At 42.4% G+C, this 27,814-nt stretch overlaps 1 protein-coding gene across 1 annotated transcript; it reads left to right on the top strand.

Annotated features, from left to right (window-relative positions):
- The first annotated feature begins 7,939 nt into the window (after positions 1-7,939).
- Positions 7,940-26,000, top strand: fam110d (family with sequence similarity 110 member D). The gene is made up of 2 exons (XM_005925528.2): positions 7,940-8,094; positions 22,123-26,000. The coding sequence occupies exon 2, from the start codon at positions 22,845-22,847 to the stop codon at positions 24,186-24,188; it is 1,344 nt and encodes a 447-aa protein (XP_005925590.1). The 5' UTR covers positions 7,940-8,094; positions 22,123-22,844; the 3' UTR covers positions 24,189-26,000.
- The last annotated feature ends 1,814 nt before the right edge of the window (positions 26,001-27,814 follow it).

Raw genomic sequence — 27,814 nt, 5'->3', positions numbered from 1 at the left:
GCTTTTTGTCTACATCCGACCACCTTGATGTTCAAAGAGCCGAGCCGCTCCACAAGGTAAGAGTGAGCCCACGCATGTCACCACAGGCTCAAACCCTTACATGGTAAAAGGAGTGTGTCTCCTGTTGAGGAGCAAGCACAAAGGTAGGGCAGATGTCCATCCCTAAGGGGACAATAGGGGCTTTTGACAGGGCCACTTATGCTCATCAACACCTTTTGCTAAGGGACACATGATGAGACCTCTGTCTTCCTGCTGAATGAGCATAAATCAGAGAGAACTATTGGACCACTGAGAGATAGACAACATCCTGTTTCAGCTGACTTCATCCAAGGGTGAATTACAACAAGAAAAGTTGTTGGAGCATTACTCTCTGTAGGTGAGGCTTTGTTTAGTTTATTCACTGACTGTGGGATTTGGACTCAATCTGCAAACCATCTTTTCCCAGATGACCCCTGCGCTCAGTGTAGCTCATTAGCAAGCACAGAGGAGCCATATATCACCAGAAACAGAAATACATATGGAAACCATTTTATTTTAACCTGGTTAATCTGCTGACGAAGTACAGTCAAGATGGAAGTGGCCTGTTTGAGATGTTGCAAAATCCCTAATGTTCCTAATTGATGGTGTAGATTTAGTCAAGTCAAGTCAAGTCAAGTTAAGTCAAGTTGGCTTTATTGTCACTTCAACTATATACAGTTAGTACACAGTGAAGTGAAACAACGTTCCTCCAGGACCAAGATGCTACATGCAACATAAATTTACAACATAAATTAACAGAAAACACTAAACTAGCTAACTAAGAGGCCTAGTTAGCTGGCTAGCAGAGACAAGACAGACTGACCTAACATAAATTACAACATAAATTAACAAAAACTAACTATCTAACTATCTAAGGAAGACTTTTTTTTTTTCTGCCGGCAGCCGACAACGTGGTTGTTGTGCTGTTGTGCCAAGAGGAGCAGCGTGGTGGTGTTGTGACACCCCCCCCATGTTGTCTCATAATAATAATAATAAGGTTTTGCTATATTTAGCATATAGACACAGGTTTATAGGTTTTCATTTGAGAAGAAGATTGCATTTGTGCAGACTGAGGTGATTAGCTTCAGCGAAATCTGCATCTGTTCTGTGTCAACTGTATGGCAGATTTTTGTTTTATTTGGGTGGCTGTTGATGACATCTTACATCTGTAATGAAAACCTTTGAAGTATGTTTGCTCTGATTGTTTATTACTGGTACAAAATGCGCAAAAATGTATAAAAAGAAACAAAACACAGCAAATACAGTCATTTGCAAAAGAAAGACCAGAAATAAAGTAAAACATTTTTACAGGATTCGAAATAACGTGCACCCTCACTTCCATAAGAATTAAGCTGGTAAGTAGCAGCTAGGTGCTGCTGAACAACTGTACTTTATAAACTTATCATTGGCAGGTGTCACCACCTCTACAAAGCAGAATTTCTGTCAGTTTGCTGGACTGGAAAAGGTCACAATCTTCCCAGAAGTAGATGTTCCAGCAAATTCACCCCAATGGTCAGAATGTGCAGTGATGTGGAAAAACCCAAAAGGCTAGCATGTTAAATACAAAAGTACAATTAGAAAGACTTACAAAAGAAAAGCAGGGCTTAGGTTTGCAAAATTACAACAGAAAGAAAGTGTACTTTATTAGCTGTTCAGGGGAATCGAACCCCCGACCTTCCGATCATGGGGCCGCCACTCTACCGACTGAGCTATCCCGGCCCGGTCCAGTCCCACATCTAGTGAAAACCAAACACAGCATACCATACCAGCACAAACATATTCATACCAATTGTCAAAGCACAGTGTTGGAGGATTTGGGCTTGTTTTGCAGCCACGGGACCTGAGCACCTGCGTTCATGAAGTCTATGAACTCCTCTGTTTACCAAACTATTCTAGATCATGCAACAGGACAATGATCCCAACCAAAAGGACAAAAGCATCAAGGTGTTGCAGATGCTCAGACCTCAACCTGAAAGCACCTTAACAGAACTGTGCTTAAACAAAGGCCTACAAAACTCAACGGAGTGAAGCAACACTGTAAATTAAGGTTGACCACAAAATGAAAATGTGGCAAAATTATTTAGAAACATTAAAAAGCTGCTATGTGAACACATTGCTTTCTAAAGGTGCAACAAATGCAGTAATATTCCATGCCTATCTAATATCAATCCCCTACAGTGGTGGGTTTAAGAGATTGCTTTTAACTTGTAAAATGCAGACATGATTAGCATAATGCTAACTGTGCTCATAGTGTATGTAAAAGATGGACATACCTCTTTGGTATATCAAGGCCCGCTCTGAAGCCTGTATTTTAGCATTTTGTCAGCCGCCATGTTGGCGTTTTAATGAAACTAAAGTTATCATATTGTTGCAAGAAGGCGGCATGCTAAGTTAGCTAGTTTAACCAGACAAAGACACCTGCTTATTAGCACTAAATACAAATACTTGTAACAGATACATATAAAACACCAGGATTTTACTCACCATACCTGTTACTAAATGTGTGAATCTAGCCCATGTTTAGCTGTTATGAAGCGACCACAGCTGTATTTGTAGACTGTAAAAATTTCCATTGTAGCGTTAAGCAGTTTAACATAAAAGCAGCTTCTACCGATGAAACTACAATTTCTTAGCACCTCCCCTTTGGCTTGATTTTCTACCTGGGGGATTCCTGTTTGGTTTTAGTAAATTCAGTATGTTTGACAGATAAGATGCTTCTATACCACATTACTAACACTACAGTTATCTCATGGGATTCAAGATAGACGGGTTTTGCTGTAAATGCTTTACGGATTATAAAGTTTCTGAGGCAAAGTTGTGATTTTGGATTAGAGTGCCACTTTAATATCAGGAATTATGGGGCTTTTAAACCAGCACACTGTCCTAATTTTCAGTCTTGTTCCAACAAATACCTCGACTTTTACAGTGTTCAGTATTATTGCAGGTGGCAGCGCTGCCATCCAGCCATGACATACTCTCTAGCGCTGCAGCTTAAAGACTCTGACCCGCATGCAAACCTTAAACCCTTACTTTCCAGTGTTTGTTTTCATAGACAGCTTGAATGTGTTAGTTCGAGCTGTTTATGTGGAGACCTTTTGGCTGATTGACCTCTAAGTCTCTCTGCAGCTTTTCATAATGCCACCTCCTTCTGTGGTGCAGCCATTCAACTACAGGAAGGGCATTCTGCCAAAGGCTATGAGTCCCCGAGCCAGCTGGAAATACAAGAGAATGTCTTCCTATGAGACACAACAAATAATAAGCTTTAATATAAGGGAATACTGCACCCTCTCCATCCCTGGCATTCTCATTATACACTTAAGAATTTCCAATGTTTGCAATGTTATGACTGCCCTCTTTAGTAAACAATATGATAGAGCTCTGAGCTGTCCACACCGTGCCAGCAGATGGCTACAATCCACAACACAGACCTCCACGGCTTGCCAGGATTCAGCCACAAACCAGACATCAATCAGAGCAACGGCACATTGGAGCTAAAGCAAAACAAGACTTCACGTACACCAAGCAGCTGTGGCACTCGATCAACAATTCTGACATGTTTAAGACTTTGTGAACATTGTCCTCTTTTTTTTTTTTTTACACCGCTGTCCGTCTTCTGTTAGCAAGATTGTGAGCACTAAAACAGAACAATGCTTGTGCATGGTATTCCTCCAACCAGATGTAAACTCCAAACAAAAGGCGTCGTAACTGGCAGAGGAGTGGTGGGGAGAGGGGTAAAGGTCAGCACAGAGAGTTAAATAAACACGAGGAGGACACGACGGTCTGAGCATGTTTAGGTTAACCAGCAGGTCTTAAGACAATACACTCATGGGTGGAAAACAGTGATTGCAAGATCTTATAGTAACTAAAATCTGTGTGTGGCAAAAGACGCTCAGCTGAAACTTCTTAAAAGTTCTTTAGAGGTCAACAGAGCTGCAGAGTCTGGTGATATTTAAGTTCATTACTGTGCAAGACCCCAAAAGAAATGTACGTCTTAGGAATACACTGAAGATAGCTGTCTGTAAGTTAATCACAGCATGCATGTCTGGCCCATGCACATTTTTACATCTTAGACAATTTAAGCCAAATCATCTGCTCAATCTCAGAGCTTTAACCCTGTGCCACTTATTGTTTAACTTAATCTGCAGAATGCAAAGTGCTGCTACATCAGCAGGCACCTCAGACAGATCACCTCTGTCCAAATAGCCACCACATGGCTCACGACGCCCTCGTCACCCACAGAGATGCCACCAAATGGGCCAAGATGGGCCAGGACAGGAAACTGGCCACTGAGCAGCTTCCTCCCTTTGAAGTGTCATTAATCCTCAGTCCCACATTGTTTATGTGAGAGTGAGTTTGTGCTTTTATGTTTGCGAGGACCCATTTAACTGTTAAAGTGCATCCATTAATGCATCCATATGAAAATTAAAAGGTTGGGTTCAATCAGATGTTCCTTTATTAACCCGCAGGCCATAAAAAGCAGGCAACTTAAATGTAAATAAAGACAAACCTGGCAGTTGTGTTCTGCACATGTGTCACTTTTAACTATGAAGTGATGCTGTGCACATACCCCACAAATCTCACAACTTCACTGTTAATACCTCCTTGATTTTTCATGGGAGTTAAGCCTTCTTATGCTAGATAATATATGCAAGCAGAAGCTCCAAAGAGGGTCCTGAGGAAACGAGTTCAGAGCTGGCTTAAGGAAAGAGGTACATTCAAATAAGAAGACATAAAAAAGCATTTCAGCTGGGCATGACTTTGTCCATCAATCCTTTAAAGTGTGCTAAAGCAGACACGTCAAGAGTCTTGAGCATTAAAGTTTGTGGGAAAGTGCTTTTATAACCTCTTTCAGGCAGATATATGGGGATTTGACCAAATGCAACCTCTGATATAAGCGCTCCCAAAAGATAGATGTAGTGTACGTTTTCCAGTGTAAACTGAAAAGTATTCAGTGTTATTGAGATAATTTTTTTCATAAAGAGACCTTTAGAAGTATTTCAGTCTTTTGCAACAATTTTATTGATTTGAGAGGCTTTTTAATATAATTGTTGTTCTTCTGCGTGATATAAATTAGCATAAAGTATCACCTCTAAATTAAAAGAAATTTAAAATAAAGTTAGGCACAGATAGATATAACCACTGTGATGTTACTAGCAGTTTAGTGAAGTCCTGTTGAGGCTGTTTTGGTCATCGGTGTCTCTGTTTTGTTGATCGAAGGATGGCATTGACTGAAAAAAATATCCTACTTTACCATCTTTTTTTACTCTAGTGTGGACAATAATTTACAAAATGAACATCCTGTTGTATTCACAAAGATTATAACTGCTGAGTGAGCCCATAAACTAATCAGGCAAGTTTCTATGGAGCTCACAGAGGAAAGCCTGTTTTCTTATAAAGTGCTATAGAGCCAGACATATTTTTGCTACCACAGCCATTAAACCTTGTTGGCTATTACAAATGATGCAGATTTAACCCAATCATGCATTGGCTTCAGTTTTAAGACGTTTTATCTTTTACCTACAACCTATAGTATAATCTCAATGCTTTCCTATAATCGTTTACTGACCACTCAATGCTTTTAGAGGGTCCCTGACTGCAGCTTCCTCTGTAAAGAACCATTGTTCAAACTAGTGTTAGTGTAAAGCTTTCCACCCATCGTTACACATTTCACTTGTTTTAAAAGCCTGCAGTGACTCTGTCTACCTGAGTTACAACAGTTTTGTTTATTCCCTCATTTGAAATTTATTGAGCATATCGAGAGTCTAAGGAGTTAAACTTCGCCCACAGATCAGCTGATCTCAGTACCAACCAACTTCATGGCTCAGCTTACGCAGCCCTACGCAGCATATCAACAAATCTCACGTCTTCACACTGCCGAGGTTGTTTTAGCCTGCCCACAGCTGTTGCACTCTGCAAGCTGCTTTTCAGCCCACCCCCATGCTGTGTCAGAGTTAATCAGGCTCAGGTCTGCTGTGACTTGTGCAAAATGTAAATAACTACACATGAAACTATAAATCCTTTTATGACAACAGCCTTCGATATAGTAGTTGCATCTGAAGAGTATTTCTATTTCCTCTCATGCAGTAGCTCTTCTAGCTGGATGAGCTTCGCTGAAAATGGGTGGTGACACATCTGGTGCAGCAATCAGGATGCATTAACCTTTGAATAAGAATCAGGAGACTGTTGGCGGGTAGTTCTGGTTGTTGTAGTTAAAATAAAAATGTTAAATGTTAAAATTGTCCTAAATGATGCTTGAGTACATAATAATGCTGTTTTAAATGAACAATGGCTTTTAGAGAACAAGACTTTGGGGGCTCAAATAAAAAATAAGTAAATAAAAAAGTATGAGTACGACTGAGGATGAGAGACTCTCTCACTTCCACATAGCGCCACCAAAAATAAAATCCACTTTTTCTCAGTTGAAACCTTACATCTCCTTTTTGAGCCTGGACGCAACCCTGTTGTCTCAGTCACCCTCTCAGTACGTGATGTTTCACAGCTTTTGCAGGATTATCGCCTTGAGTTAACAGGGTCTTAAATAACTCACTGGCACCAGGAATTGTACTGGGAATTTGCCACCTGCTGCATCGGCCATCCACAGCCACACAGCAGTGGAGAGAGATGTGTGAATGTAGGCCTACTCCTGGGTGCGAGGATGGCGTCAAACAAGGCTGAGGGTCACGCGCCACCTCGCGCACCACGCTCAACAGGAAGTGTGGCTTCCTTGAGTCTTTGCCGTGAGGGCAGAGGTCAGAGAACAGGAATGGTAGATCGTGTTACGGCACCCAGATGTGGCAAACAAAAGCCACAGCTCCAATCTCAAGGTGCTCCAAATGTACTGTGCAAGCTTAGCTCTGCAGAAACTGGAACTTGTATTCTGGAAGTGTCTTTCCTTTATAATACAGATGTTTCTTGATCTCGTTTTAAAAGATATAACCTTCTAAGGCTTTGTTGAGCCCTTTTGCTATTTTTATGGTTCACATTTGCATATTTTCCTATTTTAAAACATCAGTTTAACACTTACCCTGTGAGCTACATAGAAGCTTGACTGGATGAGTTTTGCTCTGTTGAATGTAAAGTGTAAAGTGTTTGCCAAAGCCGGCACAGCACAAATGACTGGAGGAGAGGAGACTCTGCGTATGATTTATACACTCTGGGTGGAGCCTTTTGCACGTCTGTGTTTCAGAGCCTGTTTATGTTCTCAGTAAAATATTTCCAGTGGCTCTCTGCTACACCGTGCTTCCTCACCGGCCTGTCCGCTCCGTCAAGAGTGATGAGCTCGGGAATGAGAAACAGGTGTGCGTGAAATGTGGAGATCACTCCTTTATCTCTCGCTCTCTTTCCCTCTCGGTTGACCTTTCTGAGCGAGTCATGTTGAGCTGCAGAACAAGCAACAAAAACACAGGAGGAGGGAGGATGATAAGAGGGAACGAGCAACAGATCGATCAGCTTTTTAATTTGGTATCAACTGATCACAAACTGTCTACAGCTAAAACAACAAATAAATAAGTGGAACACAAGATGTAAAAAAAAAAAAAAAAAGCAACGTGAATGCACTGAAAAGTACATATTTCTGAAAATGTTTAAACTTAAGACAACAGGTCACATGTATTACATGGTAATTGCATGTATGTGTTAATTAGTCAGATCCATCTACAAGAAAACAATAATGATTAAAGACTAAATCCAATCAAATGCTGGATTACTGGTAACAGTGCGAGTAGCACAACCAATCATCCTGAATAAAACAACTACTCTTAAGAACTAGTAATAAAAGTGAAGTGATTTAACAGTTTGATGAGATCATCTTAGGACAGGGTGGGGGTTCAGCAGATAACACCTCTCCCTGAAAATCTTTCACATTGCCTCGTCATACCTGCCCACCCCCGCCGCTGTGGGGAGGTCGGGACTCCCTCTTTTACTGCCGCTGTCGTGCGTCTGCCCGTCAGTGCGCCAGCAGACCGCGCAGAGCGAACAGCGCAGCGCCACGCCGACCGTGTGTCCGTCACAGAGCTCCATACCTTCACTGGATTTCAAAGACAACAACAGCAACAGTGGATAAACTGAGCGAATGTGGTGAGTGCGGACAGAACTACGGCTTCCACCGCTCGGTTTTTAATAACATTTTTGTGCTGACGGTGATTTATGACATGTTGGAAGTTTACCGATCAGGCTGACTCGGACAGGAATCGACCAATCCGCTAAGTGATTATTTTGTACTCTCAGTGAGTTGTTTTAGTAAGCGTGCAGTTACGGGTTAAACAGATGGCAAAGAATAAACAGGCTTTAAATAAGTCGGAATCTATTATTGGTTCCTTATTATTCCTTAACTAAGAATCCAGAGACTCACCTCCCAGATAGCACTTCTGAGGTATTCTTGGATTAAAATAGGTTAAATATTAATAATCCTTAGTCAACAGGGTGTGTGCTTTCCTTTTTATATTTACTACAGGACTTCTTCAAGTCAAGAATTATGTCTGGAAACTTTATGATGTGTTGTTTGGCTTTTTCTGTGATGGACATCTGATTCTAGGTAGCTGTTTGATAAGACCATAAACATTTTTTTTTTAAGTGGCAAGTGCAATCCATTGATCATGTGGTCTGTAAGCCCTATATGTGGACGCCCTGGTTTAACTCAACCTTGAAGTCCAGCTGATAATAACTGCAAATACCACCGGCCTGGAGCAGCAGGTCTTTGCTTAACTTTGATCTGCACTGAATATTTTTCATCTGGATGAAATCAGGAAAATTGCCCAAATGAGGATCTGGTTTCCAAGCATCTAATCAGCAAAGACAAATTTTGTAACCCTTATAAGTTAAGGGTTTTTTTTTTCTCTTGTAACCAGCCAATCATTTGAGACCACGACTAAAACTATAGGAGCTCATTTTAAAGACTAAGACGGTGCTACTTGAGAACTTTCAAAAGAATAGGAAAAAAAGTTGGGGAGGGGCATTATGCAATCCACCCACTCTAAAGTGAAAAGACGGTCTCTTCCAAGGAGACAATCACGTGCCCTCAGGGTCACCTCCACCTTGACCCACCTCCACCCTTGCAGCTCCACCTCTCTTCATAAGGGCTCAAGCATCCTGAGTTGGTTTGATCAGCGTGGGGTCAGGAGCATAAACAACTTAACAGTCAGACTAAACAGACCACACATGTCTTGTAAACACATTCGGATTCATAGGTGAGCATGTGCCAGTTAGGCCTGCAATAAGTGGCTGGAGGTTTGATTCGTGCTTTCTGATGCAGCTCACGAAGTGGCTCAAATGTTGCTCTCGCTCGTACCTTCTCACAAACACGCTCAGAGCTTTTCGTGGCCATAATGCTGCTGCTGAGCACACTGTGAGTTTTCCTCAGCAGATGTGCTAGCCCTCCTCTCTAACTACTTTAAGGATGTTAGTGAAGATTTAAATATGAGACAAATTTTCCACACAGTCTTTGGTGAATCACTTTCCAGGCCTTCTATTCAATAGGTAGATTTAGCTCCGTCTCCTCCCTACCTTTCACTACCTTACACTTTTGTTTGAATCCCCGAATTCCGTGCTGAACCATGCTGAACCGTGCCCAACGGCTACGGTGATTCATAGGTCTTAAACGCTTACTGACGACATCAATCATTCAAACTGCATACACACGATTCAGTGCGCAGCGCAAACATCTCTCTGACTGAATACCTGCTTGCAAAATTACAGTGCAGAGGCGGTCGTAAACAGTCGCAGTTTTGTGCCTGGATTCATGTGGCAGTGTGCTAATTTTCCAGCAGTAATACAGCTGCATCTGTGTTTGATGCTGATCCCAACAGAGCAGACAAGAATACATCCTCCAGTTACAAAGCGGAAAGAGAGCCCAGGGGCGCTGAGCTGCTCACTGCAGTCTCCGTCTGAGGTGTTGACAGGAGCCCTGACATCATTAACATGACTAAATAAAATGTGATTTGGGTCTTTGCCTTCCCGCTTGGCTCGTAGCACCAGCAGGGATATTTATGATGATGGTGTTATTGATGCAATGCTTAGAGGAGCATGCAGACTCATGTTCACTTTCTGACTTTTGAGAGAGTTTGGTTTGACGTAATGTGCATGTTCACAATATGAGCATTTAAACAGGAGCTGAGATCCAGCATCTCTCTGCAGCATGGGTGAAAAAGTTGAGCCTATATCACAGGACAGCTAGATTCCTCATCTTTAAGTCTTTTATTTTACAACTTTCTCTGTGTTTTGTTTTTAATGAACAGAGTTTTTTTTGTCGAGGCTGCACAAGTGCATAATCTGATTGAGTTTTGACCACATTATAGCTGAATGCAGAGAACAAGCGGAAGCCGCAGGATTTTTCATGGTTTTAGTTCACAATGGGCCACTCATGTGTTTCTTATCAAAATTCAAGGCTCGGTTTTGCTTTCCTGCAGAGCCGGGCTTGAAAACGCAGCCTTTTAAGAGGCCATGTCAAACATTTGTTTTCTTTAAACCCTGTTTTGTTGCATGTAAAGACCCCCGAGTTATGGCGTGAAGCTTGAGTTTCTAATTAGAGGGGAAAATGTGCCCTGCTAATGACATCATCTTCCCCCTGGCACTGCGTTAAGTGACTGTGTGTGTGTGTGTTGTTTAACAGCAGCTGGTTTTAGACATTTGACGTTTACAACTGTGTGAGACTTCAAACACTCTCACACAAACCGTCGGGCTTATAATTTAGCTTTTATTGCTCCTTGTCGCCTTGTTTGGGCCGTTGTGGCAAAAGTCTCTGGGAACAGTTTTCAGGAGGAACTACGTGTAAGAGAGGAAGAGCTTGTCGATAAACTCAGCTTCTAAGTTACATCCAGAGACAAAACAAACCTTTTCAAACAGGCATGAAGTTGGCTGAAAGGAGAAGTGAAACCTACCATCTATGTAGCGAGCTTCTTCTCTTTTGCAAACTAGTGTGGAATCATATTCGCAGAAGTATCAAATTGATGTATTTTTCAGGCTTTTTTGAGTCTTTGCACTTAATTTTTTGACATAATGATTATTATAATCAGTCTTGCCACTCTCCAAGACCTGAGAGCATTACATCACTTCCATCTCCAAGGGCTTCCGAACTCAATTTATAATTCATTGTGAGCAACGAAATCATGAAACATGATCTGACAGATCTCCATCTCCTGACGGTCCCCTGTGTGTGCGTGGGTGACAGCTGTGAGAGCGGCCCTTCTCCCCACCGCTCTCACATCCCTGTAATTGTTCACAGTCCGACTGGGCGCCTCTGTAGCTCTGCCACATCCCATCACACTCAGCCGTGCCACGCTGTGTCCGCTCGACCGTGAGGAAGACGACACGAGTCTGGACATTCCCACTGACAGAGGAGGAGGCCGCCGATGCAACTGCACGGACTCTTCCAGATGTTTTCTGGTTCTGACAGAAGCGAGGGAGGAGAGGAGGGAAGAGGGACAAATCGAAGGCTGTCTTTCCGTGGCACTCGGGGTGCTGTTAGTGGGGAAGCAGGTCGGTTGATCAGTAATGAGAGAAGACAGCTGGCAGGTTCAGCAAAGGTTAACAACTAAGTATAGATGGCAGAGAGGACAAACAGAAGAGCTTAGTGTAAGGTCTTTGTGTGGGAGGCTGTGGGTGATTCTTGCAGTTTTTAAGGAGGAGTTACCTCATTTTAGTGAGTTTGAAATAGATGAGTGTTGGACTCTGATCTGTGGCATCTCACACTGAATATTTCAAACTTATCTGTCCTTTTCGTGGTTTCTTGGGATTGGACGTGCATGTTTTTAGCACGTGACGTTTCTTTTAATGGCCTAGTTTCTCTCTGGGTTTCAGTAGACATCACAAAGCTATAAAAAGATCTCTTTTTAAAAGTTTTTGTGGCAGTCAGGATTTAGCTTTTGCAGTATTTCTAGATTTAGGGGGTATTTTGCTTACGTTTCGAGCTGTGTCGGTCAGATTAAATCAAACTGCACCCACACATTCCTGATACAGCCGTTTTGCTGCATTCGCTTTTTGACTGCTTACCCCTAAATAATTAATGATCACTGTTAAACACTGAATATGGGGGATTTTAAACCAGGGATTTTCCTGGCTTAAAGCTGAATTGGATGAGCAGCCTTCAAGTATCCAATCACCAGAAGTGTTTGAGAAAGTTTACATTATAAGAAGCGGCATGCGGAGCGTTTTATTTCATCTGGAGTTGCAAACTTTTGCGCCCCGCCGTGTTGATTGCAAATCAATGCTGACACATTTAAAGTGGTGGAGAGTGTGTGGGGATGCAGGAGGAGGAAGTAGATGGGCTCGTGGACACCATAGTTACAGATGACCCAGTGTTTGGGGACAAGGCACAGCTGGAGACGCTTTAAGCCTTAACCGACCCCAAACAGTCCTGTCACAAGTACTCACAAGTTAGTGCTAACCTTTTACCGCTAACATCAGCAACATGTGCTTAGAATAATTCTGCAAGGGTTTCATGAGTGTCCTTTTAGCAACCCTGTGTGTGAAAAGAGGGTGGGGTTACACAGATGCTACAGATGCTGGCTGTCTTTCCTTTTACTTTAACTTGGAGTTCTGGATTGAGTTGCTGTTCGCTCATATGTGGCCCCTGTGCTCTCACACGGCTTTAATCAATTCTTGTGCGCTCTTACTCATCTAGCTGTCAGTAAACTCTTTTAGTCAGTCATTGTGGAGAGTATATTTCTGCACTGTTTCAGTCAGCAAAAAGGCAGGTAAACCACTGTTTGATGTAACACCGCTTTTGACTTTTTAGTTGCTGCTAAAGCCTCTTTTGTCGCTTTGGTGAAGCCGACGTATGCCTGGCAGAGGGAAAAATGTGCCGACTTTGTGAAATAAAACATCTGGCAGTTGGCCAGACAAAGCTGTCTCTCAGAGCATTCACACCAGCTGAGAGCTTAATGAGGGTTCACAGTGTGAGAACACTGCTTCATAATTTAAGACTCTGGGAGATTGAGGGACATGTCCAGATTTATGCCTCTCTACTGTACTGTATAAACAGCCTCCGGGCAGGCTTTTATTTGAGGGGGGGGGGCTGTGTTACCCTGAGTTGCACAGTGCATTCCCAGTCCGGGGATGTGCCGCAAACACACTCGCACACACACATTAGGTCACAGTGGTTTGTATTGCTGGTCACATAATCCAGACTGGCATGTGGAGGGAGCAGCAGTGGTGGTTATAGTTTACTAAACAATGCCGTCCAGCGCTGGGATATGTGCGTACTAACTCTATAAACGTAGCTCTTGCACACACTACGCTACACGGTTTCTTTCCCCCTTGAATGTACACGTGTCCCCCACAAAAACAGGTTATGTTTGGATCATAGACAGTATAAAAGATGGATGTAACCATGCTGATGCAACCCAACCCTCGAGGTGAGAGTCTTCACTGTCAATATTTTGGTGTTTTGAAAGTGGACGTGGCAAGCATCCAAGTCAAAGCACGTTTATTGGCTGACAACAAGTTGTTTAAGAGTCCCTTCGGACTCTTAGAACAGCCACAGTTTATAACATGAACATCATCGTGGTTTATTGAGTTGAAGAGAGAAGAGACGAGAGTGGAAGGCAAAGCGAAGCTTTTACCGGTGGATCTTTGGCCACAAACTGTGGGTCGTGACCCAAAAAATGAGATGGTGGATACAAGAGGGGGAAATTTGCTCTCTCCGAAGGCTGTCCCTTAGGCCTTTATTATACATTCTGCATGCACTAGGATTCACTTCGGTCAGCTTGGGTTGGAGTGACGTAACTTTTGTCACCAGACAGTGAATGTGAAGGCTGTGCGATGTCCACCGACGGGCCTTCCTGTCTTTTGTGATGTTTGTGGATTCTTATATGGAGAATTTATAGACTTCAAGAGGATTTCAAAGAAGTATAAGAGAAATGACGACTAGGTCATGGTTTCCCCAGCTGACTGTGTTTGCAACAGAGTATAATCGAGGCTTCAGAGGTAGGGTAAGGAGCTTGGTCATTCTGGATGGGCTCCGAGTAGAGCCACCTAATAATAATGAAAGAAGCAAGTTGAGGTGGTTCTGGCATCTCCTAGGTGAGCTCCTTTTAGGCATGTGCAAATGTTAAGAAGCTTCAGGGCAGACCAGGACACTGTGGAGAGATTGGCTTGGGAGTGCCTTGGGATCAAACCACAAAAGCTGGAGGACAGGGCTGGAGAAAGGGAGGTCTGGGAATCTCTGCTTAGACTGATGTTGACTGATGGTAACTAGTGATTAAGCCCATAAAGTAATCAGGAAAGTGTTTATTGAGGCTACAGAACAAGGGATCCAAGGTCTGTTTTCCCAGAGACTCCAATGCAACCAGAAATATTTTTGCAAAAAAGTGTCAATGTCAGTATTTGGGAGTATTGTCACTCCTGATTTCCAACATAGTGTATTCTAGTAGTAAAGCTGGAAAAGTGAGAAGAAAAAGGGTGTGTTTTGGTTCTTGGGAAGTTCATGTATCACTAACAGTACAGGGTAATACTTATTTGTAGTTAAAAACACAGCTGCTTCACCTTCATGGATAGAGTCTGGTCAGTGCTCTGCATATGGTTTATTTAGCAAATCACAAATACAAAACAGATTAAAAGTTTTACGGTTTTATTACTGTTTATGTTCACTGCAGCCGTCTCGGGTTATTAACTCGGAGTTGGTGGGACTGGTCCGACCTTTTGAGTAGTTGAGGGGGCTTTTCAGATTTAAATTCTGATTGGGAACTCGGAAATTCCGGCTTCGACCTAATCTGGAACTCGGTATTAGCGCGAGGTTTGGGGTTTTGTCCACGTGCCTACCAACTTCTCTGTGGAGAATTTACATCACAGTGCACCAACTACATGCTCCCCAGGCGGTCAACTTCAAGTGGAAGTTAAACAGGAATAGCTAATCGGCCGTCGGGCCTCCAGCTGTCAGTGTCCGCAACAGAGTATAATCAAGGCTTAACTCGGTACCTGCACAATTTCCACAATTATTTTGCCTGTTGCTGGATTTCACGGACATTTCATGGTCTCTGCTTACCACATTGCTGCTGCTTCCTTCCTGTGCCCTATATTCACATTTGAGATGTCAGAACAAAGGGTTTTATCAGTCTGACTGCCGGGTGACCTGCCTTTGTAGGACACGTTTTTCATGTGCGTAAATAGATCAATGCTCTGAAAACAGGGACAGTTAAAAATCAATTCCTTGTTAATAACAAAGGCAAAATGGACTATATAACTGTGCTGTTAGCAACTGCTCTCCAAATAACTGGTAATTTCCCCATAAATAAAACAGAAGAAGTGCCCATTTACACAATGATTACTTTACTGTACCACTATCATTTTAATCCAGCGTCTATGTGGATCCCTGCCTGCATTGTCTGGGTATTTCTCTTTGATCATATATTTTCTGTACATTTCTCACAGTGAGGTATCATAAGGCAGCTTAACATTCCTGCATTACTGGCAGGCTCAGGTGTCTCTCTATAGCGTGGATTATTAGATTTCCACGCACTTGGCACCTGGTGGACGGATCACAGGCCTCTAACTTTAGATCTTTACACTTATAAACTTTCTAAGTTTTAAAATTGGCATTCGGATGATAAAATAGGGTCCTCGTTCTATCTCGATGGAGAGCAGATTTTAAGATGCCTTTTATTTTCAGAGACTTTGACAGGCAAAGCTTACGTGCGTTTCTTTTTGCTTTGTTGTAATGTTATAGCTGGAAAAGCAAATAGTGATTCATAAAACTTTATGGTTCAGAGCTATTCGGTAATCACAAGTAACAGAAGCCTTCCTGAGCCCTGTGCTCAAAAGAAAAGGAACTTGCCCTGCCTGTTGATAAAAAATAAATAAATAAATGAATATGCACACTTTATCCTGGAGCTGGCCTTATCGGCGTAAGCACTGCTTGGGTGTTACAGCCGTGATAAAGGCTTGGCTTCCAGTGACTGTAATAGGAGGGGGAGATTGCACAATGTTAATTAAATTACTGTAATGTCAGGGTGATAGCTCTCTTACTGATTACCTCAACATACAATTACAGTCTCTTCTATTAATTAAGCTACTTATGATCATATTTTTGACTGATTAGCCAGTGTAGTATAAACAAATAATGCTTGTTACACTTTGCCCGACTCTTATATGCAATATAATACCTTTGCTTTCCACTGCTAAAATGTTTTTTCCAATGCTATAAAGTAGAACTGTGTCAACATTTACAAATAGGCTAATTCATTTTATTGATTATGCTGCAGAGCGCAGAGTTAATCGACTGATAATTAGCACTTATGTTCAAAAGGCTTTGGTTTATTGTGAGTCGTTTGCTGCCTTGGGTAGACCTCTGTGCTTTGATTGTGTGCTTAATTTTCTACTACAAGATTATGTAAAATCAGCAAATAAAGGTTTGACTTTAAGTGTAATGAAGTCATTAGTTAATTATTAGCTGTGCTGTTGGCCAGCTGCGATGATGTAAAATAGTAAGTTGAGATAATTTAGGTATGTACGTATATGTGCAATCTTCCTTTATTAGCTGAATTTTAGCTCATAACTATGCTAATGCTCCTAATACCTGATTATCAGATAAGGTGAAATCTTTTTACAGTCTTCCCTGTTTCGTTTTGGGGTTTTTTTTTTTTCATTCTTGGCTTTTTTGTATCCAGTTCTCATGTACTTGTACCCACACCCACCATTAGCCTGAGTACATGTTTTTGGCGTGGCTCTCCAATGTTCAGTTGCCCCCACGATGATTAGCATTGAATGACAAAAGAGCCAGAGCAGTGTGTTTAGAGCGCATCTTGTCCAGTTTACAGTTTGCAAAGAGGTCTATTCAGGTTGGGGGTTTCTTAAGCCATCCCAGGTGGCCTGCTGCTGCTCCTCATGAATGCGGAGAAATCCCTTGCGTAGCCTCGAACCGTAGATCACGTGGCTAATAGCACTGAAGGCCTCACAGGCATGATAAGATTTACAGTTGGCTTTGTTTTTGAGGGGGGCAGTAGCCTATCTATCATGTGTCTTAATCTCTTACATTTTATTGTCATCATGTTGTTCTTTTCCCTTCCTGACTAATGAGGCAGACCAAGTCTGACTTACGTATAGGAGACCATTGTTGGAGCCCGTTAATGATGCGAAGACAGCCCAGTTTGTCTCTTTTGTTTGGAGGGGAGAAGACAACGCCTCCTTTGCTTTGTCCTGGCCCACGACAGACTTCTTGAGTCCTGTGTTTGCAGTGTTGGTTAATGACCGAAGCCTGCGGTCATGAATCGTGGCTCATTAGTGGCAGACACTTTTATCCACACTGTAGAGACACTTATGTGTGCAGATGCTCCGTCATGACATAAAGTCTTCTTTGAATGAGCGTTGGTTAACGTTTGAACACTGAGACATTTCAGTCCATTAGGGAGGATTGTTAGTCACTGTCATCCTTAATAGTTGTGCCAGATGTTCATATAAAGAAAGGGAGAAATGCAAGACAGTGAAAGAGAGGGAAGATGCTGGAGATGGCCAGTTGGCTTTTTGTCAGCAGCAGATGCCCCTCATCTGTCCAAAGATTAATTTGACAGGTGCAGAATAACCTCCCGAGAGCTTCAAAGGTGGTCTTTTTGAATTTATTAACATCTTATCATGTGTTTACTTCACTAAATACATAATTCACAGAGAAACTTCCTTTAACCTTCTGATCCAGGACCAGCTGGGTTTTCTCTGGATTTCCAAGCATGCCTCGATGAAGCTATCCTTCTAGAGGCTCGCTTGAAGCAAACAAACACTTCCTGGGTCTTTTTGTGTGTTTAGCTTCTGGGGCAGCACTTTCAGAAGAAGAACCACCTGACAATATAACTGATAACGAGGCCTAAATGTGACCCGCTTTGTTCTCTCACTGGGTCAAATGCATGTGGCACAAACAGTGCTGCTGATTAAAAAGAAAAACGAACTCCACTGTGCCTTCCCATGACAGGTCTCTGTCCAAGCATTTTGATGTAGCATGACACAAAACATCTGGTTCCTCTTTAGCTGCGTGGGGGCGCCTGGGTAAGCCTCCCCTGCAGGATGGTCCATCCGCTTCACAGAGGGGAAATGTGGGAGAGATGAAAGGCCGAGAGAGGAGAGGCAGATAGACAGACAGAGGAGTTTTATTAAAGAACACATCGATGGAAATTGCACAGACATGGAGAGCTGGTGATGTGAGAATTCACTGATGTCTGGTTTTTGGAGCTCTGCTTTCTGCTGCATGTCCCAGGTATTACTTTTGCATCACACGTTTGATGTTTCTGCAGACTCTTCTAGTTTGTTACAACCTTGTAGTTGGATAAAATAGCTGTAGGCTGTTGTAATTATTTGTAATTCATCATTTGTTCACAGTGCCTGAAACATTTGTCCCTACATGTCGGAATCTGGTGGGCAGTGTTTGTAATTTTTGACATTTGGATGCGTTTGCAGCCTGACAGAAATTCCCCAAGAGTTTGAACTTCCTTTTCTGGGTTTCATTCTAGCAAAACTAGTTCAGTCAGTTTTTATATGTACAATCTAAACCATCAAACTCCTGTTGTGTCTCAGCTCACTTTTACGATTGTTGGCTTTTCACCCCGTCTTTAAGTTTCTTCTTATTCTTTTTTTGTTTTTCATGTTGTGATGTTTAACATTCATTGCAAAGCCTGTATGTTTGGAGCCCGCTTTGCTATACATACACATAGTCAGTTCTGATAAATAGAACAAATATATGTCGGCTTAAGATGGGAAAAAGCTTTTGAAGATCACACTGTAAGTAACAGTAAATGGAGCAGGAGATGGAAAGAGATAGAAAGAGAGAAGGAAAATATATGTTTACAAGAAGAGAGTGATGGAGTAGGGAGTGAAATGAAAGGGCAGAGAAGCCCTGTAGCATGTGCAGAGGAGCTGAAGAGTGGGAAGTAACGCAGGAGAGTGCAGGCAAATGAGCTTGGGTAGCAATAGGAAGGAGAAGGTGGGATGATGTTCACTGTAGAGACGGGAACAGAAGGGACGGGTTTAGAGGTTAATGACAACCTGCAATGAGAGACAAAAGAAGTCGTGAAACACGAGAGAAAATCCCAAGGCTATCTCACGCTTTGCACAAGCTTCAAGATCACAGGAGAAGGTGCTGGGTACTAATTTAGCTCATTATAGTCAAAAGAACTAATGGCAGCTATTGTTCTCCAGCAAATCCCAGTTGAGTCACTGGTGTCCCCTGTGGTTTTGTGCACATGTGTGTTCCTTCTCTCTGGTTTTCCCGATTTCGGTTTTAGTGTTTTATTATATTATGTTCAGATAAATGCCTTAAAAAAATGACCTCTGATGCTACTATTCATATAATTATAGTCATAATGGTTTAATGTGGATATCAAGCACAGTCACATCAGTAAGTGATCCCTGTGAGACAAAAGCCCAGGCTTTGACCTCACGCATTTTTTTCACTCTTGGGTCTGTGTGATGTCATTGAGTGGTTAGTATGGTCGTCATCATTAGCCGTGAACAGAAGCCTGCTAAACCTTCTGGTTGTGAGGGGCAGCCAATGAGTAGAAAGTTGGCTTGAAGAGAAGGAGATGAGTTTAGAGGGACTGCACTAAGACCCAGTATGAAACAAATAAGGATTATCTTGAACTGTGAAATCTTGCAAAGCTACCCTAAGTCCAAGATTGAAGAAATGGAGCTAAAGATGGCCATAAATCCCAACACTTACACCAATGACAGTCTTCTTAGTGCAGTTGTTCATTCATATATTATGTTCCAAACCACTGTGATTCACTTAGTCATGTGATGTCCCAGATAGCACTTTGAGCAAGACGTAACCTATGAAAGTGGCTTGTTTTCTTCATGCTCCTAATGTCACATTCATTGAACGCACACTGGCATCACAAGAGAACACAAAAAGCATTGGAAGTAGTACAAATACAGATACTGCATATTACTGTGGTTTTCAAGGATTAGCTGACATTTACCAGTTCTTGTATTCATATATTGTCCTTGTGTTCTTCATATTTCTTTCTATATTTAACTCCACCCCGTCACTAGAAAGTCACTGTTAGCATTAACAACTTAGTTTAGGCTCCTATGGCGATAATCTTCTTTAACGCTGTGGTAGCATTTCTCTCTCAATTTTTTATTTTGAACTCAGATGGGGATCAGAAGAAAGAAGAAGAAAGATGCCTAATAAATACCCCATAACTCTAACCACAGACCATAACCTGCATCCTCATTTCCTCCACATTTTCCACCAATTTTTCTTGGGTTTTTTTAGCTTCCACACCTGTTGTGATTTTTCTCAAAACCTACCAAAACAATGGTTGACTTTCCCGAGCTCCCACATACCCGACATCTGGAAAAACTAGCCGGTATGCCATTTCCCCCATCGTCAGGTAATTTATAGCGCCATTTGACAGGGTCCCTCAGGCGTATGGAGACTGCATAAGGGTAGAAGGTTTGGTGAAATTCTAGCTCACCTTCTTAAATATCAACAATTTGATATTAGCAGTTAGAGGCACAAGAGTAAAAAGAAAGAAACATATAAAAAAATTGATTGAAACACAGGAATTGGAAAGTGATGTAATCAGCTATAATGATGTTTATTTAATGTAAGCTAAGTTGCTTATTTTGTAAAACAAAAATATGAAAATATTTTTTTTAACTTATGAATGTTATAATTTACACTAAGAGGTTAAATAAAATAGAGTAAAAAATTGTTTAAAGTGATATGATTTCAGAAGATTTCAGTTTCAAGAAAATAAGTAGTAATAATAACATGCGAGTGTGCATGTATGACTTTTTTAAGAAACTGCTCCAGTTTTATAAATAGTTGGATAAATTATGCGTGTTATTGTTTTCTTTGCTTCGTGTCACTGTTATCTGATTAGTATTAGTCAAAAATATAAGAAAGGAGTATATGTTGTGGTGTTTTTGCTACTGCCGGTGTCATGTGGTTCATCCTGACTGGAGACACGGATCCTCTTTCCTGGTCATTCATTGTTTTAGCTTTTGTGAAGGAAAAGCCAAAATAGCATTTGATGACACTTGAGGGACCTGAGAGAACAGTAAGCGCAACGGTATAACACCCTCCTGCTGTCCAACACACCACAAGGGGCATTTGTCTCCCCAGATGGACTTTTAATACATTTTGAGGGAAGTTGAATTGAAAACACGCTCCACCTGTGGCCCCAGAGTATAAATACCAGCTTCAGGTTTTAAAGATGGCTTCTTTGGCTTTCCAGCTTGCACTTGGCAGACACTCGCTGCTTTTCAGACAGAAAGGCTTTCACGGCACCCAAACTCTGCATGCACCCCTCTTTCATTTACAGGGCAGCCCCTCGCTGCCTTGTGCTGGCACACACACACAAAGAAATGCTTACAGGAAACAAATACCCATGACCGCATGCACTAACACGCACATATATACACATACATAGACATATGATAACTGTGCCGGGATGGTGTAAAGCTATAAATACTCCTCAGGCTGAGGCTGTTATAGGCACGTGCACCCTCCTCCCCGCTTGCTCCACCAAATCCTCATATAGCTGGAAAATGTAACATAAAGCAGAGCATAGTAATTTTTTTAAAAAAGCAACATCTGTCACAGTGCCATGCCTCATTAGTTTTACTGTCTTTACTGAACTTTTGTAGTGGCTTTTAATTTAAATAACAAGCAGCATTACTGTGGCTATAAAAGATCCCTTCAAAGGTGTTCACCAGCTTTATTTTGCATTAATTTAAAGAAGTAAGCTACAGCAAGCTGTCCGAAACTTTTTTTTTTTTTTGCCTCTCCAGTTACACATCATGTTATTTGAGTTTAATAGCTGTGACAAAAAGAGGAATTAGTATCGCGACTAGTTTTTTTGTCCTGTGTTTTCGGTGATCAATAATAAAGGATGTTGAGTTTGCAGTCATAAACACAGCTGAAACAATTGTTCTAATAGGACATCATAATGAGTCTCTCTGCCTTCCTGTTCAGAAAACAGGTGGAGATGGACATGTCATCATCCTGTCTGGACAGCAAACAGTGCTGTATCCATGTTTCCATTCATTCATCAATGACGGGATATTGTCGCTCCCCCCCCTCCAGCTTTAAATAATCACAATCTATGATCGGCTTAAGGCACCACTGCCTTTGAAAGTAGCACTGAGAACTAAAACCACTCTCTCTCTCTCTGCCTCTTCCAGGGGTCCACACAGGTGAAGAATGCGAACTGCTTCTCCGCCATCTGTCCATCAACAAATCAAGTGCATCGGTGCCGGCCACCCTCAAGTCAGCTCAACCACGACGGGCGTCAAACAAAAGTCTTGACCTGGCGTCCCTTAAACGCCCTGTGCAAAGCAAATATTTGAGGCTGGTATATCTAATTTCTCCCGGCAGTCGCCACTGAAAAGATCAACAGTGAAGGGTGTTGTTGGTAGAGAAAAAGAGAGAAGAAAAAGTGGGGGAGGAAGAAGTAACCCTTTCAAACTACACCCTGCCTGCTATTTCTGCTGCACTGTGGGCAGGGAGCATCTCATTTGGGAGAGCTTCAGGCTGACAAAAAAGGACTTCCCTGTTCCCTGCCTATCCAGATGCCTTTATAAATACTGGATAGAGATATCAATTTGCCTGGGTTCTTACACTGCCCAACAAAGAGTCATTTGGCTATCTATAGAAAAAGTTACAACAATCTTGGATTTTGTGGTTTCCTGAATTGCTACTTGGTCTATTATTGTTCAAAAAACATTTAAGAGCTGTGAGTACAGGAATGGGAGCTGCCAGTCCTCTATAGTTAGAAACTTTTCTAAACGCTCCCACTAGGCTTGAAATTTCACAGAGCTTACAACAGCTCACTGTGGGACGTCGGGAGCTGTGAGTCAGTTTGGAGGCTGTGGTTTTGATGTCTTTTCCAGCTCGGTGAATTAACATGAAGCCCCTAACGCCAATTGGATCTCCTTCACCTCTGAGGCTTCTCAACAAGGGTCCAGACTACTTGCGTAGGCAGATTGATGGTGGCAGTCACGGCCGCTCAGTCAGCGCCGTGGAGAGACTCGAGGCAGACAAAGCCAAGTATGTTAAAAGCCAGCAGGTGATCAACACCAAGCAAGAGCCTGTACTTGTACCCTGTGCCACCCCACCGCCGCCACCCCGGCGAGCAATCACCATCCCTGGAAGCCTGACGCCTCATCTTCCCCCACAGCGTCCGTCCAACACTCCATTCCCTCCGGTCTGTGGCTCCTTCGCTGCAAGAGACGAAAATGAAAACGATGACTCGAGAAAGGAGAACAGACGGACTTCTGTCGATGTTGAGGCACATAACAAGAGCAATGTGAACAATGCGCCCCCCAGCCCGCGCACACCTGGACTTAACACCTTGGTAGCGCCACACAGCGCTCCGATTCTCCGAAGGAGTACAGGCAAACGCATGCTGAGGCCAGACTCCCTCGTCATCTATCGGCAGAAAAAAGAGTGCAAGAGCCCGAGCAGTACAGCGGTGGGAGAAAACAATAACATGGAGATAAAGGGCTACAGTTTCGTCCGCCGCCTCTTCCAGGGATCCATGAGGGAGAAGAGTAGTGGAGGTGAGAGCAGAATCCAGAAAATGGTCATCGGTGAAGAGAAAGCGTCATCCCGGGATGGCGACTCTCGCATGTCTTGGACCAACGATAAAGATGCGCCAGACGGGGGACCGGGGAGCAGGAGGTCTAGCAAAACTGACCACGAGCGCAGCCCAGAGTCTGCCCCCAGCTCCGGGTTAAGCTGCACGCTCGAAGAGATTAAGAATGGCTTTACAAATGGCACCGGCGATGGAGTTACCAATGGAAACCACTCAAACAAGCATGACGATGAGAATGACCCGTGGAAACGAGCGTCACCACCGGCACCCAGAAGACAGTTTGGAGAGTTGCGGCGCTCCAAGTCAGACTTACATCTGCGCTGCTCAGTAGTGTTATCGGAGCAGGAGCATTTCTTTGACTTCTGCGGGCTGGACATAGATATGGTAGAGCGTCTGGGTCGCCAGAATTTCCTCTCAGGGGCCAGCTCTATAGACACTCTCTCGTTGGCGCTCCGCAGCGTGGGCGGGGACGGCTGTGGAGGCTCGGAGCCCAGTGAGTTCTCCCGCCACTCAGGAGATGGACTGTTTGAGGAGGAGCTGGCTGAGCAGCTTCCCACTGGCGTGTCAATAATTGAGAGAAATGCTCGTGTCATCAAATGGCTTTACGGGTGTAAAAACGCCGCCCGTGAAGGACCCAAAGAATCAACGGTTTGATAGCTGGACGAGGATCCCTGTGCCATTGAGAGCTGTGTAGGTGTTGTGTAGTTCACATAAATTTAAAGTACGTTATCCTCTGTGGGCTGCAACAGAGTGCAACATTGTTTGGTTTTTTAACTTTTGAGGCTCAAACAGTTTCGTTAATCGAATCTGGCTTCAAAATATGATTTGAATTTTTACATTTCAAACGAGAGTCAAAGACGCTGGATTTGTTTCAGTGGTCAACATTCACAGGATTAGCATTTCATGACACGCATCTACCTTTGCTCCCTTCACTCCAAAGGCACAGCTTCTTTAAATTAGAGAATAACTGCTACTACTTATATCCTGTCGATCTGATTTGTTGTATTTATAGAGGCTAAGGAAGTGTTTTGTGACCTTTACGGCAAATGGAGCTATTTTCCGTCGCATTTTTTTCCCCCATTATCATAAATGTGTATGAGTGTGTGTGTGGAGTGGGCGCTGGATTACTGTCCTCTCCATTTGTAGCTTCTTTTCATTTATTTGCATAACCAGATAAGAACTGATTTGAAATGAGCCCCCTGTGAATCCTCACAAGGCACATAAGTGTGTGTTTGTTTGACACAGTCAACCCAGCTTAGCCTCCTTGACATCACTGCTCTTCCTAATGACTAATTTAAAATGGAAAACCACTAAGCTATGTTTTTTCCAACAGGAAAAATGCTGTGTGAGTGTGAAGTGAACCATGAGTACCTCATTCGAATCTGTCCCAGTTTAGTTTGTGTGTCGCTTTTCTTTTTTTTTACTCCTTAAACGCAGGCGTTGGAACAAACATGTGAGGCACCCCCATGGGGTTGTTAATGCACTGAACTGGACAGAGTGAGGAAATGACACATAGAAATATAGTTTTGACTCCTTACAGATATTTCATCTCATATAATGTTAATCACTGAGCTGGATTCAAAGAAGCTTCTTTGTCCTGAAAAAAAGGAGCCATGCTTAGCTAGTTTTCATTATTTGAAATTCATTTTTCAACCCTTAGTTAGGATCAGTGTTCAGGATATTTAATGTGACCCACTCACAGATTTCCACACCTATTCAGTGGTCACTGCTGGGTAAGCTTAAGAGTTTCAGGAATGAAAACAGGAATAAACACCCTGTCTGTCCTGTGACTGTGAACTGGATTCAGCAGGCGAATATTTGTGTTTCACTGAAATTTCAAGACTGAATATATATATATAAAAAAGTAATATATTATAAGAGTAAAAAAACTCAAGCTGACAGGCCTTTCCTGCCAGATGCTTTAGGATGTCATTTCCACCATCTGGCAGCTTACAGATGTTAACTCGGTCAACCCGATTCCCATCACAAAACATGCAAAAGGGGCTGAAGCCGCCTGCTCTCCCTGATAACCGCAGATCCTACCTCACCTTCACCTCATCCATTCTTCAGTTATTCCCGCTGTATCTTAATGAAAGGTCATTTCCATTGCTTGCCCTGGACTGCGCCACTGTAATGTGAACTGCTGAGGTATGTGGAGGTTAGACTGAGAGTATTACTGAACTCAAGGGCATGTTATTTTTGTACACGTGATAAAATAACGCAGTTACTTGCAATGTCAATTATTTTCTGTATTAATCATGAGCATGGCACACTCCTGAGAATCTTTCCACCTGGATTTTTTTCAGATCTCCCTGTTAAGAAAAAAATAAAAATTTGTTTGCATGTTTTGCAAAGTGGCGACGTAACTTCTGATTCTCCTTTTTTAATTTCACACACGAGAGGTTCGGCTTTTATTCCAAAGAAGTTTGTGTATGATGTACACAGCAAATAAACACAAAAATGAAACTATCTTCGAGTATGTCATTTCTTGCCACCTTGTTATGGTTTTTTTCTTGGCTAATTTTGGACAGAGTAACCACCGATTGCGGCATAAACACAAGAGAATGTAAGAAATGTGATGCTGTCTGGTCCTTGACTCTTTGTTGCTTTCCTCCGCCACATCACGTCTCATTTTTCCCCATTATCTCAAATGGCTAGGCGCTAATCCTTTTGGCATTCCCTGCATAGCATACTCTTGAGAGAGCAGCAACAGGTTGTGTTTATAGACAAGGAAGCCTCTGTGTGGCCTGATGCTATGTCTACGCTGTCGGAGCGCAGACTCTCCACCCTGTCTGCAGCCTCCTCCTGACACTTTTTGTGTCTTCTCTGAGTCAGCATTTGTTTTCATGCTCCAACTCACAGTGGTCTGAAATCTTAAGAGGAAAATCTAAAAATATTTTGATTTGACAATGACATCCGTCTCCCTAAATCTAGTCACAGCTTTAAAAAAAAGCTTTGCTTTTAAAAGCAAAAACGACTGCACGCTGACACTTCTTGGAGACGTCTGTGGACCTACTGAAAGAACACCACAAAGCACAATCTGAGTGGATTCTGCAGAGGATTTTTTTTTAATGTAAAACTTTCCCAAAGTCAGAGGAAGTGATTTATGTTTTCATGATGTGAACCCAATGCAGATTCTTGTGCCAAGAGAGGAAAAAAGCTTTTTGGCTCGTGCACCATGGGATTGCTTTGCAAAACCAATCTGCAAGAACTACTTACACACAGGCCTCAAATGGTGCTCATATGGTGCCATTTTACAAATGATTGTCATTTGCAAACTGCAAATGAACTTCCAAATTCTGCAGTCCAGTGGTGCAGGTAGTAGTGGTGTGTTCAGACTACCAATAAAACAGCAACTAACTACATTTTTTTATATGAAAGCCAGAAATATGAGGCTGCAAATTAACAGTAAACACGTGCGGGTGTGGAAAATAAAGGTTGAGCTGGCCTCAACTTTTTTCATTCCTAAAGTGAAGCATCAACCACTCTCTGGCCACTTTATTAATTACACTAGTATCCCTTAATTCTTCATAAATTCACCAAGGTGACTGAAACATTCCTCAGAATTTGGTTCATGATGACATCACAACATCACACAGTTGCTGCAGATCTGTCGGCTTCGTATCCATCATGAGAATCTCCTGTTCCCATGCATCCCATAAGTGAACATGGAGAGAGGTCTGGTGACTGTGGAGGCCATTTGACTACAGTGAACTGTTTGTCTTACTCAAGAAACCAGTTCTGGTTTGAGCTGAGCTTTGTGACACGGTCATAAAGGGACGGATATGGTGAGCAACAATACTCAGATATGCTGCGATGTTTATACAGTCCCGATCAAAAGTTTAAGGCCATTTGAAAAATGGCAAAAAAATCGTATTTTGCATGGTTGGATCTTAACAAGGTTCTAAGGTTCCAAGTAGAGCTTGCAACAAGAAGAAATTGGAGTGAGACAAAACATGCAAAAATTGAGCATGCAGTTTATTGAAAGCAACGCTTAAACTGAAACAGGCTGTTTTACAGCTGATCAAGGACCACATGCCTTTAAAAGGCTAAATCGGTGCAAAAATGTGTATTCATTGTCATTTTCGGTCAGATAGTCACACTGTCATAACGTTTTGATGGCCAAGGCAAAAAAAACGTTCCCTTTTTAAATGTGGTCAGGTTGTTGAACTGCACAGCAGGGTCTCTCGCAGCGCACCATCACTGCTGAGGTGGGACACAGTAAGGCAGTCATTTGGAATTTCGTAACCGATCCTGAGGGTTACGGAAAAAGTCAAGTG

The sequence above is a fragment of the Haplochromis burtoni genome, unplaced genomic scaffold, assembly GCF_018398535.1.
Source record: "Haplochromis burtoni strain Fernald_Lab_line unplaced genomic scaffold, NCSU_Asbu1 Contig_84, whole genome shotgun sequence".
In the NCBI taxonomy this organism is placed as follows: domain Eukaryota; kingdom Metazoa; phylum Chordata; class Actinopteri; order Cichliformes; family Cichlidae; genus Haplochromis; species Haplochromis burtoni.
Note: the sequence above shows the minus strand (reverse complement) of the source record. Positions and strands in the feature narration are given on the sequence as shown.